At 47.7% G+C, this 15846-nt stretch overlaps 1 protein-coding gene across 17 annotated transcripts in view; it reads left to right on the top strand.

Moving 5' to 3' along the window:
* The window catches only part of KLHL3 (kelch like family member 3), a 157093-nt gene that overhangs the window by 81695 nt on the left and 59552 nt on the right, over window positions 1-15846 (top strand). For 13 of the 17 annotated variants that reach the window (XM_037015909.2, XM_037015916.2, XM_073221689.1 and 10 more), the window contains 2 exons: window positions 3362-3483; window positions 13405-13567. In XM_037015909.2, the coding sequence (XP_036871804.1) occupies window positions 3362-3483; window positions 13405-13567 (285 nt within the window). Of the gene's footprint in view, window positions 1-3361; window positions 3484-3512; window positions 4198-13404; window positions 13568-15846 lie in introns of those variants that run through there. The other 4 variants (XM_073221697.1, XM_073221696.1, XM_073221699.1 and 1 more) reach the window with 3 other exon arrangements.

The raw sequence follows: 15846 nt of genomic DNA, 5'->3' as shown, positions 1-15846 counted from the left end.
GCCTAGCACAGAGGAAGTGCTTGATGCATGTTGAATGAAAGAAAGAATGAATGAAGGAACAAATATCTGCTCTTGACTAGTTCATGTTCTCTTTGGAGGAATAGGATGTGCCTATTAACAGGTAGCAAGCAGAAGATGGAAGGGGCTAAAAAGATGTGCAACTGACAGACATTTGCTGAAAGTTCAGAGTTTGAGGTGGCCAGGCCACCTGGTAAAAACCAGCAGAGGAGGCTCTTGGGTTAATCTTGAAGAGAGAAGGACTTAACGGGGCTCTTGTTCTGTTTTCTAGAAATATTCTGTCAGAATAGAGTTGAGTGAAGGATAAAGAATGACTAAGCCTTTGATGGTTTCTGCTCCTCAAGAATTACTGGAGTCCATAGAATGATGAGATGTCAAGAGAAAGCCTCTCTTATTCCTTCTTTTCTATTTGTTGCTCCAACAAATATTTTTAAAGTACTTCCTCTATATCAAGCACTTTGTTAGATGCTGAGGGTATCTTGACCAATGAGCCTGACATGGTCCTATCCCTCTTAGTTCTTGCTTGCTAGTGTTAAGTACTAAGTTGTCCTCAGAGTTTGGGCCAAGGCCTTATTTGGGAATAGTTTTCTTAAGGTCATTAGTTAGGGTTGAATTTAAATTTTAGAGGAATTTGTTAGAAATGATATGAGGTCAAGGCCAAAGTTCAAATCCCAGTCCTGCCTGTCACTACTGTATGCAAATACCTCTTGAAATGCCAATTCTATAATTTGTAAAATGGAAGTAATATCTACCTCTTGGAGTTGTTACAAGGATTAAAGGAAGAAATGTGTATAAACCTTTCGCTGAGGGTCTGGCACAAACTAGCAACTGTTATTGCTTGTAGGGTCTAAATTGAAGGCTTAGTTTGGTGCAGTAATTTCTGCTGGTCCATAAGACATAATAGGATTGGATTTTACCAGTCTGTGTGATTTATGTAGCTCTCCATTTTCCTATAAGGGATTTTATTGGAAAATAAGTATTGTCTTTTGAGGCCCTAGTTTCTCTTTCACGTTTTTTTCCCCTTTGCTTATTGCAGTTTTAAATACTTAATGTAGAAAATTAGAAATTTCAGAGTCATGTAAAGAAGCAGGAAAAAACGTCCCCAAGTCCCACTATCTAGGAAACTGTGTCTTAATGTTTTCTGGATGTCTGAGACTAATAAAAATTGTCTGTCATCCCTCCAGAACAATCAAACTTTTGCCCGAATATACAAATATTTTGATACAATTTCAGGAGTTTCTGCTTGTTTATCCCAAAGTTACAAAACCCTAATCTGACTCTCCAGCACAAATGCCACGGAGAGAAAACAAGCAGGCCGGGCTCCGATGTGACCTTCACATAGGGGCTTCCGAATCTTCTTGTTCCTGTAGTGACGTTACTTCTTTTTCAGTCTTTTTTTTAAAAGGCCCAAGTTATTAAACTAAGAATTGGCTTTCTTTGATTATCTTTTATAATATAATTGCCACCGAACTCTAATTAATCAACTTCTCAAGAGCTGTCTGGAGAGATGAGTTTAACTTCCGATTTCCTTGCGCCTATGTTGGGTGTATGTTTTGTTTGTGTGTCTTAGAGTAAAGTCAGGAGGGAAATTGGGAGAGCCTGCCTTGTGGGTAGGGGGGAAATCCCACCATCTTTTCCTGCTTCCTCTTTGCCTGTCACCTGCCCCAGGGCCATTTGTGCTGAGGCCTTCTCAGCAGCCTCTCCGGGCAGTCCGGAGGAGCCGAGGGGAGGGTCTCTGGCCCACCTGCTCTGGCAGTGAGGGGAGTGGCAGGTTTGGAGTGCAGTTCCCCCTCTCCTGCCTGCTCCAGGGTCATTCATTTCTAGGACTGCGTCAGGATGGGGCCTGTGGATTGGTGGAAGGATCACATGCAGTCCACGTAGCTTGGAAGTGGGTGTCTGCAGCCCACGTGCTGTGCTGTGCTTTATTTTCTTGGCTCCAGTGCACAAATTCCACAGGAAGAAAACAACTGCCCAGGCTCTGTTTTCACACTCGCATAAGAGGTTTTGAAGCCCTGTTTGTTGCAGTCAGGTTGCCATTGAGTTCGGTCTACAAAGATGCATTTCCTTCTGTCTTTTCCTTCTGAAATCAGCAGCCCTTGTTGAGTGGGCCTGGCTCTAGATAAACTTGTGTGCTTACGGAGGGTGCAGGCTGACGTAAGGGCGTCAGGGCTGTGCAGACGCGGTGCTTGTGCCCTCCTGGCTCACAGGCCTATGTCCTCTCTTCCTTGGACTATTACCGGGGCCTCCCAACTCTTCTTTGCCTCTGTCCCAGCTTCCACAGTGCATCCAAAATTTCATTCAGACGTACCCATCTGCTGACGTCGTTCCCTGTTTAAACTCTCTCATGGTGCTACTCCCAGGACAAAGTCCAGGCTCACTGGAGTGGCTTACAGGGCTCTGCACCCCTGGCCCCTCTCTACCTCCTTCCTCCCCGTTACCCCATGACCAGCCTACCAGCCTCTCACTGCTCCCAAACTTTATCCTTTCGGCACTTTCCTATCTGTACACTTACAATGCCTGATCGAGCTGATCCTTCCTCACCTTTGCTGCCGGTGGGATGCCGGGCTCAGATGTGACCTCCTAGGATGCCTCCTGGATTCCCCAGGCAGGTTTTGTTGCTCCGTCTTCTGAATTCTTGGGATTTAGTACAGCGTGGTGATTACAAGTATGGGCTCCAGACTCATACTCCCTGGTTTCGATTCTGGCCTGGCCCCTTCCTAGATGTGTGACTGTGGGCAAAATGAATTATCGGCCCTTGTGTGCCTCAGTTTCTTCATCTGTAAAATGGGGATGATATTAATAAACTTTTTAGGTTGTTGTGAAGAATAAAAGAAGCTACACTTTAAAGTGTTTAGCACAATGCCAAACACAGCACTAGATAAATGTTACTTCTTATTGTTGTTGTTATACTGGTACTTTGCGTATACCTCTGTTAAGCTCTTGCCACCTTATATATTTGTATATATCTGCACTACTAGGCCATATGCTCCTTGAGGACAGGTGCGTATGTCGCTCACTTTTCTTGGCCCTGTGTATACACATTTGCAGTAAATGTGGCTGAATGAGTTATTGCGCACAGATTTGCCTTAGAAATGAAAATGGGCAACAGATAGAGTGGGCAGTGCTTGCGGTTGGCCATGGGGCTGACCAGAGAGCCAGGGTTGATGTGACCTTGATGGCAGCTGGTTTATCTTCCCTCACATCTGCGTCGACTCTTCTGCCTCCCAGAGCACAGAGTGTTTTTGAGTTAGCAAGGCCTTTTCCACATGGAAAAGGTCATGTGGAAATTAAGCATACCATAGGTGCCAACTTCATGTGCATTTGCTTTTGTTTGGGACTATAGGTGACATGTCTGAGAGTAAAGCCAAGAAGATAGAAATCAAGGATGTGGATGGCCAGACGCTGAGTAAGCTGATCGACTACATCTACACTGCCGAAATTGAGGTGACAGAAGAGAACGTCCAGGTAAACCCAGCCCCTGCTGAGAGCGCCGTGCATTGCACACTCAGGTGCACTGCTTTGCAGCGTCATTTAACCCTCACAGCAGCTCATTTGGTAACTGGAGAGGAAACTAAAGCTAGAGGTTAGGTGGCTTGCCCAGGGTCACATGGCCAGTTGGGTGGACATCCCTCAAACTCATGCCCGCCTCATCATGGCACACGTGCTCTCAACCACTGGGCGTTAGTACCTCTGAATGAGCTTGGGCCCCAGAGCAGAAAGCCTTTGACGTGTGTTGGTGGCAACTCTTGGTGAAGAAAGAACTAAAAGCCTGGGTGAACTTGCTTCTCCCCACTCATCGTGTACGCTCTAGGATTTTCCGTATTGGATTGTGAGGCTGTTACACACTTCTCCTGTTTCAGCATTAGTCAACCAAATTTCTCTGGGCACTCGTGCCCAGTGGAGGAGGTGCCCGGCGCCCGGCCTGAGTCTCAGCGGAGGTATGCAGCGTGAGATGTGTCTTTGGGGGCTTTTCTTCCTTTTGTTCCCCTTTTGTTGCCCTCATCCTCAGCCATCTGGAGCCTCGAAAAGAGGAGCCAGTGGGGTCACTGCTTCACCTGACAGTGTGCTTCCTTACTGCAGGGGCCTGGGGCATCAGCAGCAGGCCTCCGCGGGGGAGATGCTTGAGGGGGTGGCCCATGCGGGGACCCTGCAAATCGCTGGGCTGAACACAGACACAGGGTACACTATTTCCTGTCATTAAGGATCTTACTATTTTAAGTGTTGGAAATTATATGTGATATGAATGTTTTTCCTTCCCCCCACTTTTTTTTTGAAAGCACAATTCCACCTTCCTTATGTATTGTAAGGCAAATGCCTTTCCAGTGACCAAAACACATATGTCCATTTTCCAAAACACAACCTCTTTTTCAGGATCGAGGTATTAGGGGTGCCGAATGGATAATCATTTATTCACTCAATTCAGCCCAAATATTCAAGTGCCTGTAATATGCCAGGTGCTTTGCTGGGCATGGTGCTTGTGACAGTGAGCCTTGGTGAGCCCATTGCCTGCTGTCATGGAGTTTGTGGTTGAGGGGCGAAAACAGATGCTCATCAGATAAACACACGAGTAATGTCTATGCACAAATTGCATTAAGTCCATTGAAGGAAATGAGAGAATATAAAGGGGACTCAGTAGTTTGGATGAAGGATCTGGAAAGGGCTCTTTTAGGAGATAAGATTTAAGCTGAGGCTTAAATGAGTGCAAATGAGTGGGAGTTAGCTTGCTGTGGTGAAGGGACTCATCAGGAGGGGAGTGTCAGGGTGCAGGCATGCACACTGCATTTGGGTCTGCAGAGCCTCCCCACAATTGAGCCTGCCTTTGTCTCTGGCTCCTGGGAAGGCTCTTGGTTGTACAGTGATTGGATGAATCCTCACTCTGCCCTTGTCAAGCTGGTCTGTATTTCATACACAGAAAAATGCACAGCCATTCCATTTTGTTTCCGGTTTCTCCCATCCAGAATGGAGTGGTCAATGAAATGGTTAAATCTTTGGTTTGGCAGCAGAATTCAAGCAGCTGAATGACTCTTGGGCAATAACAGTAAGTGCAAAGTAATTTAGTATAAAATGAGGATAGGGCATTATCTTGGCAGTGGATTTCAGCCCTAGGCAAGTTCACTATGGATTCAGTGAGACCAAGAAATGACTGGAATGGTTCATGGGGTAAAAGGGTTTATACGCAGCTTTATTCTCCCAGTAGTAGGTCGAGCACTGGCATGTGCTGAAAGAAGTTTTAAATGAATGATGTTTATGTCAGATCACCATCACATTTAAATTTATTCATATACTTTAAAAGTGATGTAAATATTGAGTTTTACAAAGTGCAAGAAATTACACTTTTTGTAACTGTAATGAGAAACGCTAAGTGTCCACCTAAAAATGTGCAGGGGCAAATAATGTTGTGAAATTTTGCATTAGGATAGATCAGTAACTTATTATGGGAAAAATGGAAGTTCCCATGGCCGGGATCCTCACCTGACCCTAAACTACTTGATGATATAGCTGGCCTGCTGCTAGGCTACTGCTTCCACACCTGTGGGCAATAAGCTAGTATTGACTGAGTCACTATATAAAGAGCTCTGCCCAGTGCTCTGGGGGAGGCAGAGATGGAGGTGGATTATGGACCTGCAGACTGCTGGATGCAGATGTGATTCCAGTGCTCGACCTAGTGCTGGAGAATAAAGCTGGGCATAAACCCTTTTACCCCAAGAACCGTCCCATTGTCATTTCTTGGTCTCACTGAATCCATAGTGAACTTGTCTGGTGCTGAAACCATCAGGCAAGACACTCACTAACCAGACATAGTGGTAGGAGGAATTATAGCCCCCAGAGATGTCTGTGTCGTAATCCCTGGAGTCTCTGAAGATGTTCGGCTAATGGTCAGAGGAATTAACATTGCAGAAGAAATTAGTCGCTAGTCAGCTGAATGTGGGATGGGGAGATTACCTTGGATTTTCCGGGTGACCCAATGTAAAGTGCAAGAGGGAGGCAGAATAAGGAGGACTGGAGAGATGTGACCTGACACAGGGTCCCCTTGATGCTTTTGGCTTTGAGGATGGGGAGCCACAAGGTGAGGAAGGTGGGTGGCCTCTAGAAGTAGGAAAGACAAGGAAACATATTCTCCTTTAGGCCCCCAGAAGGCATGCTGCTCTGCTGACACCTTAACTTTAGTCCAGTGGGAGCTACTAGGACTTCTGACTTCCAGAACTAGAAGAAAATTAACTTGTGTTGTTTTAAACCACTAAAAATAAACAAAAAAACTGTACAGGGGAGGTTGTAGAATTGTTTGACTGGAACCAGCTTTTTCCTCCCTTTCCATCATGTATTTATTTAATAACTTTTCCATTCTGTGAAGTACAAAGTGTTTACACACTTGGATACTTAGCAGTTTTCCTACTCTGGATCCTTATTACCTGGCTAGGCATTTTCTTTGCAACTTTTGCAAACCAATGGCAGTCTCTGTAACACCAGTTTTCTTCAGTCTGGTAGCAGCGGGTAGGCCAGTCAGAGGTCTCTGGAGGAAATGAGTGCATCACTGCTTTTTTTTTCCTTTTTATTAAGGTATCATTGATATACACTCTTATGAAGGTTTCACAAGAAAAACAATGTGGTTACTACATTCACACTTATTATCGAGTGCCCCCCATACCCCACTGTAGTCACTGTCCATCCGAGTAGTAAGATGCCACAGTCCCCACTTCTCTTCTCTGAGCGACACTCTCTTCTCCGTGACCTCCCCCCACGCTGTGTGTACTGATCATAATATCTTCAATCCCCTTCTCCCTCCCTCCCCACCCGCCTTCCCCCACCCCTCCCTTTTGGTAACCTCTAGTCCCTTCTTAAACTCTGTAAGTCTGCTGCCATTTTGTTCCTTCAGTTTTGCTTCACTGTTATACTCCACAAATGAGGGAAATCTTTTTGTCTTTCTCTGCCTGACTTATTTCACTGAGCATAATATCCTCTACCTCTATCCATGTTGTTGCAAATGGTAGGATTTGTTTCTTTCTAATGGCTGAATAGTATTCCATTGTGTATATGTACCACTTATCTTTATCCATTCATCTACTGATGGATACTTAGGTTGCTTCCGTATCTTTGCTATTGTAAATAGTGCTGCGATAAACATATGGGTGCATATGCCTTTTTGAATCTGAGAAGTTGTTTTCTTTGGGTAAATTCCTACAAGTGGAGTTCCCAGGTCAAATGGTTCGGTATTTAGTTTCTGGAGGAACCTCCATACTGCTTTCCACAATGGTTAAACTAATTTACATTCCCACCAGCAGTGTAGGAGGGTTCCCCTTTCTCCGCATCCTCGCCAGCATTTGTTGTTTCTTGTGTTTTGGATGTTGGTCATCTTAACTGGTGTGAGGTGGTATCTCACTGTGGTTTTAATTTGCATTTCTCTCATAATTAGTGATGTGGAGCATCTTTTCATGTGCCTGTTGGCCATCTGCATTTCTTCTTTGGAGAAGTGTCTGTTCATATCCTTCGCCCATTTTTTAGTAGGGTTATTTGCTTTATGGGCGTTGAGGCATGTGAGTTCTTTCTGTATTTCAGATGTTAACCCCTTGTTGGGTATGTCATTTACAAATATATTCTCCCATACTGTAGGATGCCTTTTGTTCTGCTGATGGTGTCCTTTGCTGTACCACCACTTTTCTAAACTACTCTGTATGGGTGGCGGGGAGGGTCAGAGCAAAGATGATGTGCAGGTTCAGAGGGAGAAGTAGGAGTAGGGACGAGGCAGGAACCAAGTGCGAATGGAGACCTGGCTCCCAGCCTCAGCCTGGCCACTAATTCACAGAGTGCCCTTCTCCTAGCCCTCACCTGCCGCAGGGCATCGTTTGCCCATCTGTAAAGTACGGTCACGGGAATCGGTCAGAGAAGACACTCTGCCAGGCTCAGATTTGCTTTCCCTCCCACCCCCACGGGTACCCTGCCTCAAGGGTCAGTTTTGTCATCTGTAGAACAGGAACCACAACAGTACCCATTCTACTGGGTAGTCATGAGTCAGACTGTATCCCTTCAAATCCTGGCCCCACCATTTTCTAGCCATGGGACCCTAGACAAGTTACTTGACCTCCACGTGGCTGTGTTTTTCTCTGTGATATGGGCATAATAACAGCACCTCATTGGGTTGGTATGAGGCTCAAATGAATTAATATAGGCAAAGCACTACCCTGTGCCCATAGACAGTGTGGGCACAGAGGCCCTTTTACCTAGGAGCATATGGTCTGAGGGTGGGGACCTAAATGGGCACCGTACAAGTGTGGTAGGGACCAGAGGGGGGTGCCCAGGAAGCGGGGAGTGGTCATCACTGCCTTGATGACCTCAGCGCTGGCCTCACTGAGGAAGCGCTAGGTGGGCTGGTCTTGAAGGTAGATCGGGAGGTCAGTCCTGCCTCCCTCTGCCCGCTGTGTCCCAGCTGGTGTGCGAGTTCCTTGAGGGGCCCACTGTGTTCCTTGTGTGTGCCGGGTGTGGAAGGGGCACTATGTGCAGGGGCTTCACTGGGAGGCACACTATGGAACCTTCAGGGAACTGCACATTACTTGGAATCAAGGAGATATCCTAACTATTCCCTTTCCTTTTTCCTCTCCACTTTAAACTGTGGCTTGGTCAGGGCGACCTTAGGGGAAAACAAAATTTAAAAAGGTTGAGAAGAGTTTGTATCAAAATGTGGTGTATCTGCTGAGGCAGTTGCTCACAAGCTCTGAAGACAGTATCTGTTGCGGATTCGGTGCACTGAGGAGGTGAGCACAGAGGAGCTGGGGCTCTCCTGAAAGCCTTAGGAGCGCGGGCCGGAGAGCCGAGGCTTGCTTGAGCGGCCGGGAGAGCTGCGCCCTTATCTGTCCCCAGCCGTGCACATCGCGGGAGGCTGAGTTGCCCTTCCGCGGTGGGGGGAACGACTGTCAGGACCCGCATTCACTGTTGCTCGTGGTAAGCCGAGCACGCTTCAGTCACTTCGCTGCATTATTCCACTTAATGTGATGACCGCCGAATGAATGTTCTGATATAACCCTTCTTTTACAGTTGAAGAAATCGATGTCCAAAGGTGTCAAATAGTGGCCCCAGTCACATGGTAGTGAGTGGCAGATGGCGATTCGAGTCCAGCCCTCACCAACTCTTTGTGCTCTGTTGATGTGGTGAACTTGAGTTCCTTGTTCAATGAATGATCCTAATCTTGCCTTCAGCTCGTAATAATTAATAATAATAAAAATGAATTTAACTGAATACTCCCTACGTACCATGAACTGAACTGCAATAATTGCTTTCAATGCATTCTGCCATTAGATCCTCACAACATGCCTTTAAGGAAGTACCATTATTATCTTCATTTTACTGTTGAGGGGACAGAGGCACAGAGAGGTTGAATGATTGGCTTTTATGCAGAGTGGAGAAGTCAGAATTCCAAGTGACACTTTTAATCACAGTGCTTTTCTGCTAGCTCTCCCGTTCATCTGCACACTGCCCCTGTCCCCCTTCTTTTTCTCAACAAATTTTTATTTAGCACTGTTTCTGTGCCAGGCCTCACGCCCGGTGCCAGCACAGACAGACCCACCATGTGGCTGAGGCAGAGGCCCCGGGCAGGCTGGTTACCTGGGCCTCTGGCGGTGCCCTCTATGCGTGGCCCCGCCTCCCTGAAATTCCAGGAGTGGGTGCTTTCTGAGGAGGGGCATTTCCTTTTGTTTTTGTTAAAGGAAACAAACTCTGTGACGGGATATCCTCTGCTGTGTTTTCATGGTATCTGAAGGAGAGAAAAAACAAAACGGGCCTGCCTTAAAAAATGAAGGGGAGGACACCTGCAAGCTGGAGGGGAACCCGTAAGCCCTGCTGAGGCTCGTTCGAGGGCCTGTTTTCCCAGAGCCACAGTGCTGGGCTGGCGAGAAGCAAGCCGGAAGTTTTTTGACTTAGGGTGGGGTCCTCTCCCACCCCTGCAGTGGATTGCTCCCTTCCCCTTCTCAGCCTCCTCCCAGAGACCAAGCAGAACTGCCCTAGTGATTCCACCAGGACAGTCTTGCTGAGGACCTGAGCTTGGCCTCTTGTTCCCGATCTTGTTATGCTGCTGCTTGAGGGAGTCGAGCGTCAGCAGTGGGCAAGATAAGAGAAGAGGAAATCCTTGGAGAGCCCTTGTTGATGTGGGAGAGGGAGGTGAAGGCAGCCACCTCATGGACATTTTGCTCGCGCTTTATTCGCAGCCCCCGGGTTGTGTGTGTGCTTGTCATGTGCAGCCCCAGAAGCCCAGTGGGCTGTGCCCCAGTTTATCCCTGAGGCTCCGAGTTGGAGCCACGCTCTGTCTTCCAGCCTCCAAGCCTCCCCACTCAGCATTCTGACTTCCTTTACTTTTCTTTCACATCTTCCTGGAGGAAGCGAGCAGTGGGAAGAAAAGGGCCTTTGACTCATAGCTAATCACAGCATAAGATGAAAGAGAGGGCAGGGGCAATGAGAGAGACCACAAGCCCGTTCATTCTGGGAAGCCAGCCTGGGAATGCTCCTGGGCAGGCGCAGACCCGGACAGAATGGACGGCATGCAGAGGTGGGCAGCCTTATCATTTTTGCATGCTAAGTGGGTTTTATGAACAGTAAGGGAAGTTGAAAGCTATGTGGGTAGCTTTCCAGAGAGATTTTAAAAACTGAAAGTACAACCCAAGGAATATGTTCAGGAAGTATTTATTATTTCATTTATTAGGCTGATTGTCATGAGCTTGAGAATTTAAGCACCAAACTGCTGTTGTCCTCCTGGTGAAACAGAGGGCCAGGGGGGAGGTGTCCCTGGCATGATCTCATCGTGGCTTGGCTGGGCGTGCTGTCTCCGGTTGGACTCCCAGAATGCTCCTCTGGGGTACAAAAGGCTGCTCTCCTATTCCCGCCTCTTCTCAACCTGACCCCTTGGGGGCTTGCCAAAGAACTGAATAGGCTGTGTGCTAGACAGCATTTGATTATTCCTCTCCACCAGGGTAAGCGGTTAGAAGTTCTTGGTCCCTAGTGTGATCAGCCATCCCAGTTCACCCAGGACCGAGGAGTCTCTTGAGACCCAGGACTTTCAGTGCTAAAATTGTCAAAGTCTCAGCAACCCAGGCTGGTTGGTCAACCTATGGCCCTAACTGTCAGGTCTGTAGCTCATGCTGGTTGGCTGGAGTACGGGATGTCATGGCGGTCATTTGGGAATTTGGAACACAGATTTCCATTCCTGCTGTGTATTCAGCAAGAATGGTTAATGGTTCTCCACTTCACTAGCAGGCAGAGAGTAATCTGGCTCTGGAATCTTTGGCTAGGCTGAGCAAGCTCCCAGGTTAATTGAGTTTCCTAGTTTATGTCTGCTTAGTGGAGATGGTGACACCCCAGTGGGGACAGAGTTCAGGTGGCTAGATTTGGAGCCTGGCTGTGTTCATTTATGGTCTAAAACTCGTAAGAGTTTTATCATTTTCCTTCTCTGGAAAGAATCAGTTGTTCAGCAAATACCAAGGACGTGATGCCAATTTACTGCTGTCCTGCTGGGGACATGGGAGAGTGGAAGAGAGAGGGCAGAGGAAGGGAGAGGAGCATGTTTTCTAGAATCAGTGGTTGTGAGGGAGAAGTTTAGGCTCCTAGGTAGGAAGAGCTTTCCTTGTGGCGAGCAGGTGTTTTGCTCAGAGTAGGGACACCTGTAGTGGAGGCTCTTGCTGGGTTCGGTGTGTGGGCAGGGATGAGGAAGGGTGACCAACTGTTCCCCTTTTAGCATTGACAGTCCCGTGTCCTGGAAAACCCCTGGGTCCTAGGCCAATCTGCATAGCTGGTTCCCCTGGTGGAGGAACAAGGACCAAGAATAGGCAGTGGACAGAGTTTTTGGCCTGACCACATAGAGGTGATCAGAGCTGTTTGGGGAGAAGGTCAGGTCCAGAATTTAAATCACTTATTAAAAAAAAAGGACCAAGAAAGCAAGGGCACCCAGCAGCCCATGTCTGACCGGGCAGGCCCTTGTGGTTGTGAACAGCTGGAGTCTGGCTGGCCAGACATTCTCTGTGAGCGCCAGGGGAGCAGCTGAGAGCAGAGGCCTAGGGCCTGGGGTTGTTGTGGGACGAATGGATGCTGGGGGCCGCATGCTAAGCAGCCTCAAATCAGGCTGTTCTACTCTGTAATTTTTTTTTTTTCCTAAATTTCTTTTTGGAAAGATACTCTCAGACTGTTTAGCCCTTTCCCAGGTCAGGGGTGAAGGGGAGTGGAGCTGGGGTGAGTGGGACCCTCTGGCTGTGTATCTCTTGGAGTTTTGATCTAAAGGGCTGGCTTTGGCAGCTGTGCAAAAGTCCTAGGGAAACTCAACTGGGGCTGGCAGTCTGAGCATCCATTTGGCCTGCTCAAGCCAGTCTTTCTTGGCCTTTAGGAAAAACACAAGCACACACACCTGAGCAGGAACTATTTCTGTCTCCCAGGATACAGGATAAATGCTCCTGTGTGCTGTGACCTTTTCTCTGAGAATGTACCCAGAGATGTTCTTCACTATTTGTCTCTTGGATGGGAGGGCAAAATGTGGTGGCCTGAATCCCAAGGGATTTGGGGCAACTCTTGTTCCACAGACTCCAGGCTCCACAGAGCAGGAGTCTAGTTTATCGTGCTTACTACCAAACCTCTTGATCTAGACCACAGAGCCTAGACCAGTACCTGGCATGGACATGCTCAGTAATTAAGTGGGGAAGGAGCTAGTCAGCAATCCAGTGAGTACTTTTCTAAGTGAAGACAGTATGCTGAAGGCTGTAGAGGAGTACTTCTCAAACTTGGCTATGAATTAGAAACAGCTGAAGGGCTTTTGCAACATCTCACTACCTAGCATGAGAGCGAGCGAGCCCTGGTGTGTCTTGTTGTAAGGCACCAGCCCTGCTGGATTGGGTTCTACCTTCATCACCCCTCACAGGACCTATCTCCAAATACATTGGCACTTAGGGCTGCAACATACAAACTGGGGGTGGGGGTGGGGGTGGCAAGGCACAAACATTCAGTCCAAAGGCGTTTTGTTACTTGGAGTGGTTTGTGACCCAGCATTTGCAACATCTCCTGGGTGCTTGTTAGACGTGCGGGCTCTCAGTGCCACCCTGAGCCTACAGAATCAGGTCTGCATTTTAATAAGACCTCCAGGGAATTCATATACACATTATCTGTTGGGAAGCATTGCTGTGGGCTGTAGGGATACGGAGAATCTATCTGCAGGTGCTTATTATCTATGAAGTGGGAAGTAGTGGGAAATAAGGCTGGGCGGCCCTGAAGGTCGGGCCAGGAAGTTTGGACTGACTCGGGCAGACAGTGTAGAACCAGGCAAGCACCTTGAGCCTGGGAGCAGGGTGATGGGAACCGTGCTTTAGGGAGACGGGGCCCTGCCACCAGTGGTCTGGTGTCTCAGAATGTCACCTTCTTCTCCAGGTGCTGCTCCCAGCAGCCAGCCTGCTGCAGCTCATGGATGTCAGGCAGAACTGCTGTGACTTCCTGCAGTCTCAGTTGCATCCCACCAATTGCCTGGGCATCCGCGCCTTTGCAGATGTGCACACCTGCACTGACCTTCTGCAGCAGGCCAACGCTTACGCAGGTAATGGGGATCCGGGCCGCTGCACTTGCGCTGAGCTCATTGATGTGAATAACTTGGTGTGTGGTAGACCCCTCAAAGATGGAGAAAAGTGCGCTCATCTGTAAAGCAGTTATAATTCAGTCAGGGAGCAAGACACAGGTGGGAAGATTTAACAATTGAAGAGTTTAGGTCATCGCCAAGTGGTGTATGATTATCTGGCGGGTGGATGGTCCAGGCAGTCATTTTGACTGGGCAAGTGGAAGGAGGTCTGAGGAGGCTTTGTGGGGACGGGGAGAAGAGTGATGTACACAAGGTCTTGAAATAAATCTTTGTTGTTAAGAAAATCTCTCTTTTGATCAAAGTATTCTGTGAACATGATTTTAAAATTCAAATACTACTGCAGGGTTTAGAACAATAAGCAAGACTCCCCTGCTCTGCCTTTCCACACCAAGACTTGCTCCCCAGATCCACTGATTTTCAATTCTAAAAGAACTAAAAAGCAGGTTGCATTTCAGCTAAAAACTGCTTCATCTACTCTTCATCTCTGTTGATCTAAGTAAAATGTTTGTATCCCTATTCTGGGTTTATTAGCCTTAGATATTATCTGTTGACTTCTCACAGAAGAACAAGTGAGATTTCATAGACTTTCCTTCCTAAACAGATGCTCTTCTCCTCTCACAATATTCTCCTAATATCATTTCTGCAACTGAGCTGAGTTGTGTATTACAATTTTTTAATCAGAAAAAATTAGAAACTAACATTCAAAAATTAAAAACATTTTAAACTAGAAAGGCAGTTAATAAACTGTCTTTTTCTTTTGCATAGCGAGTGTCATTACCACTAATTCGCGCAAGACAGATACAACTGAACAGTCCTTCTCAGTTCATCAGATCATCTGTTGATGCCATTTTATTTTTCTTGGATCCATTTTCCCTTGGGTTTTGGGAGGGAGGAGAGATGCATGTGAATGTTCAGTCCACCATATTTAGCTGGAAATAAATCTTCATTGATAGGTATTTTCACTTGAGGGTGAAGATCCTGAGTAGGCTAAGAGATAGGTCTGGTCATTTTACTCAATAGACACGGCCATGGCCACGGCCACCTCCTTCCCTTGCAATAAAGCATCTCATTCTTGCCCCCGCACAAGCGAATATCATCTGTGTTCTGTTCTGTGTCTTCTGTCCAGCCGATTTCTGGATATTAGCTGAGGTCTGCTGGCTGCCCCCCTGCCAGCTCCCTGTACTGAATTAGCCCCTCTGCCCACAAGGCAACAAGCATTTACTCTGCTCTTTTATTTCCTGCTCAACCTCCAGACCCCAGAAGCCTGCATGGACTTTTACTTCTCTCTCACGTCTGCTTCTGAGGACAAAAATGGGACCAGCTGTTAAGACATCCTTATGATGATGTCTATGAAGCATCCTAGTTGCCCCAGTTCTGAATTCTCCTGACTCTTCTGCCTTTGAACCTTCCTGTCCTGATTCTTCGCTTCCCCTTCTGTGCCCTCTTTCCCCTTCCTGTTCCCACCCCCTTTCTGCTTTCTCTCAGGGAGGCCGCTTTCTTGAGGGATGTGCTCAAGCTTTGCTTCAGCAGGAGCCCAGAGCTTGGCCAAAGCCCAGGGCAGCGTGTGAACACCTGCTGGTGCCGTGGGGAGAGTGCTTAGAGGCCAGGGGCTCTCTGTCGCCCTCTGCCTTGTCTCCTCTGCCCAGCTCTCCTGCAGAGCACGTGCGTGCATGCGTGTACACACAGCACATGTCCCATCCTTCTGTCGTCGGCTCACATGATCATCTGAGATTTGGGGAGGGTTCTGAACGCCCACCTTTAGCAGAGGCTCCCTTGTTCTTCTGGCTTGGCTTTCCCCACTTTGAAAATCTGTGTGATTTTGGTGAGACTCACCTGTGGGAGAGCGGGGAGAGCAGGAAGGATGCAGCCGGGAACACGGCGTTGTCTTGGTCCTGTTGCCATGGTGATTGGGTTCTGTCAGTATTGTCGGGGTGTATTTAAGAGCTCTCACTTCGGACCGTACCCTGTGCTAAGCATTTTATGCGCATCATCTCATTTATGCCCACGGCAGCCAAGGAAACTAAGACACAGAGAGGTGAAGCTATCTGCTGTGTCACACAGGTGGTGGAGACACCCAGACAGTGTTGGCTCTGAATCAGTGTTGATGCTGTAAGCTGCATTCTGTGGCTGCTGGGCCTGGTTTGACTGGAAGGTAGCCCTGTGAATCAGTAACTGAGTGTTGGTGGCTAGAGTTGGCATTTTCCATTGGAAATGTGAGCCTGCAAGCCTGTGGCACATAG

This window comes from Manis javanica, chromosome 14 (assembly GCF_040802235.1).
Source record: "Manis javanica isolate MJ-LG chromosome 14, MJ_LKY, whole genome shotgun sequence".
In the NCBI taxonomy this organism is placed as follows: Eukaryota; Metazoa; Chordata; class Mammalia; order Pholidota; family Manidae; genus Manis; species Manis javanica.
This window is presented reverse-complemented; position numbering and strand designations above follow the sequence as displayed.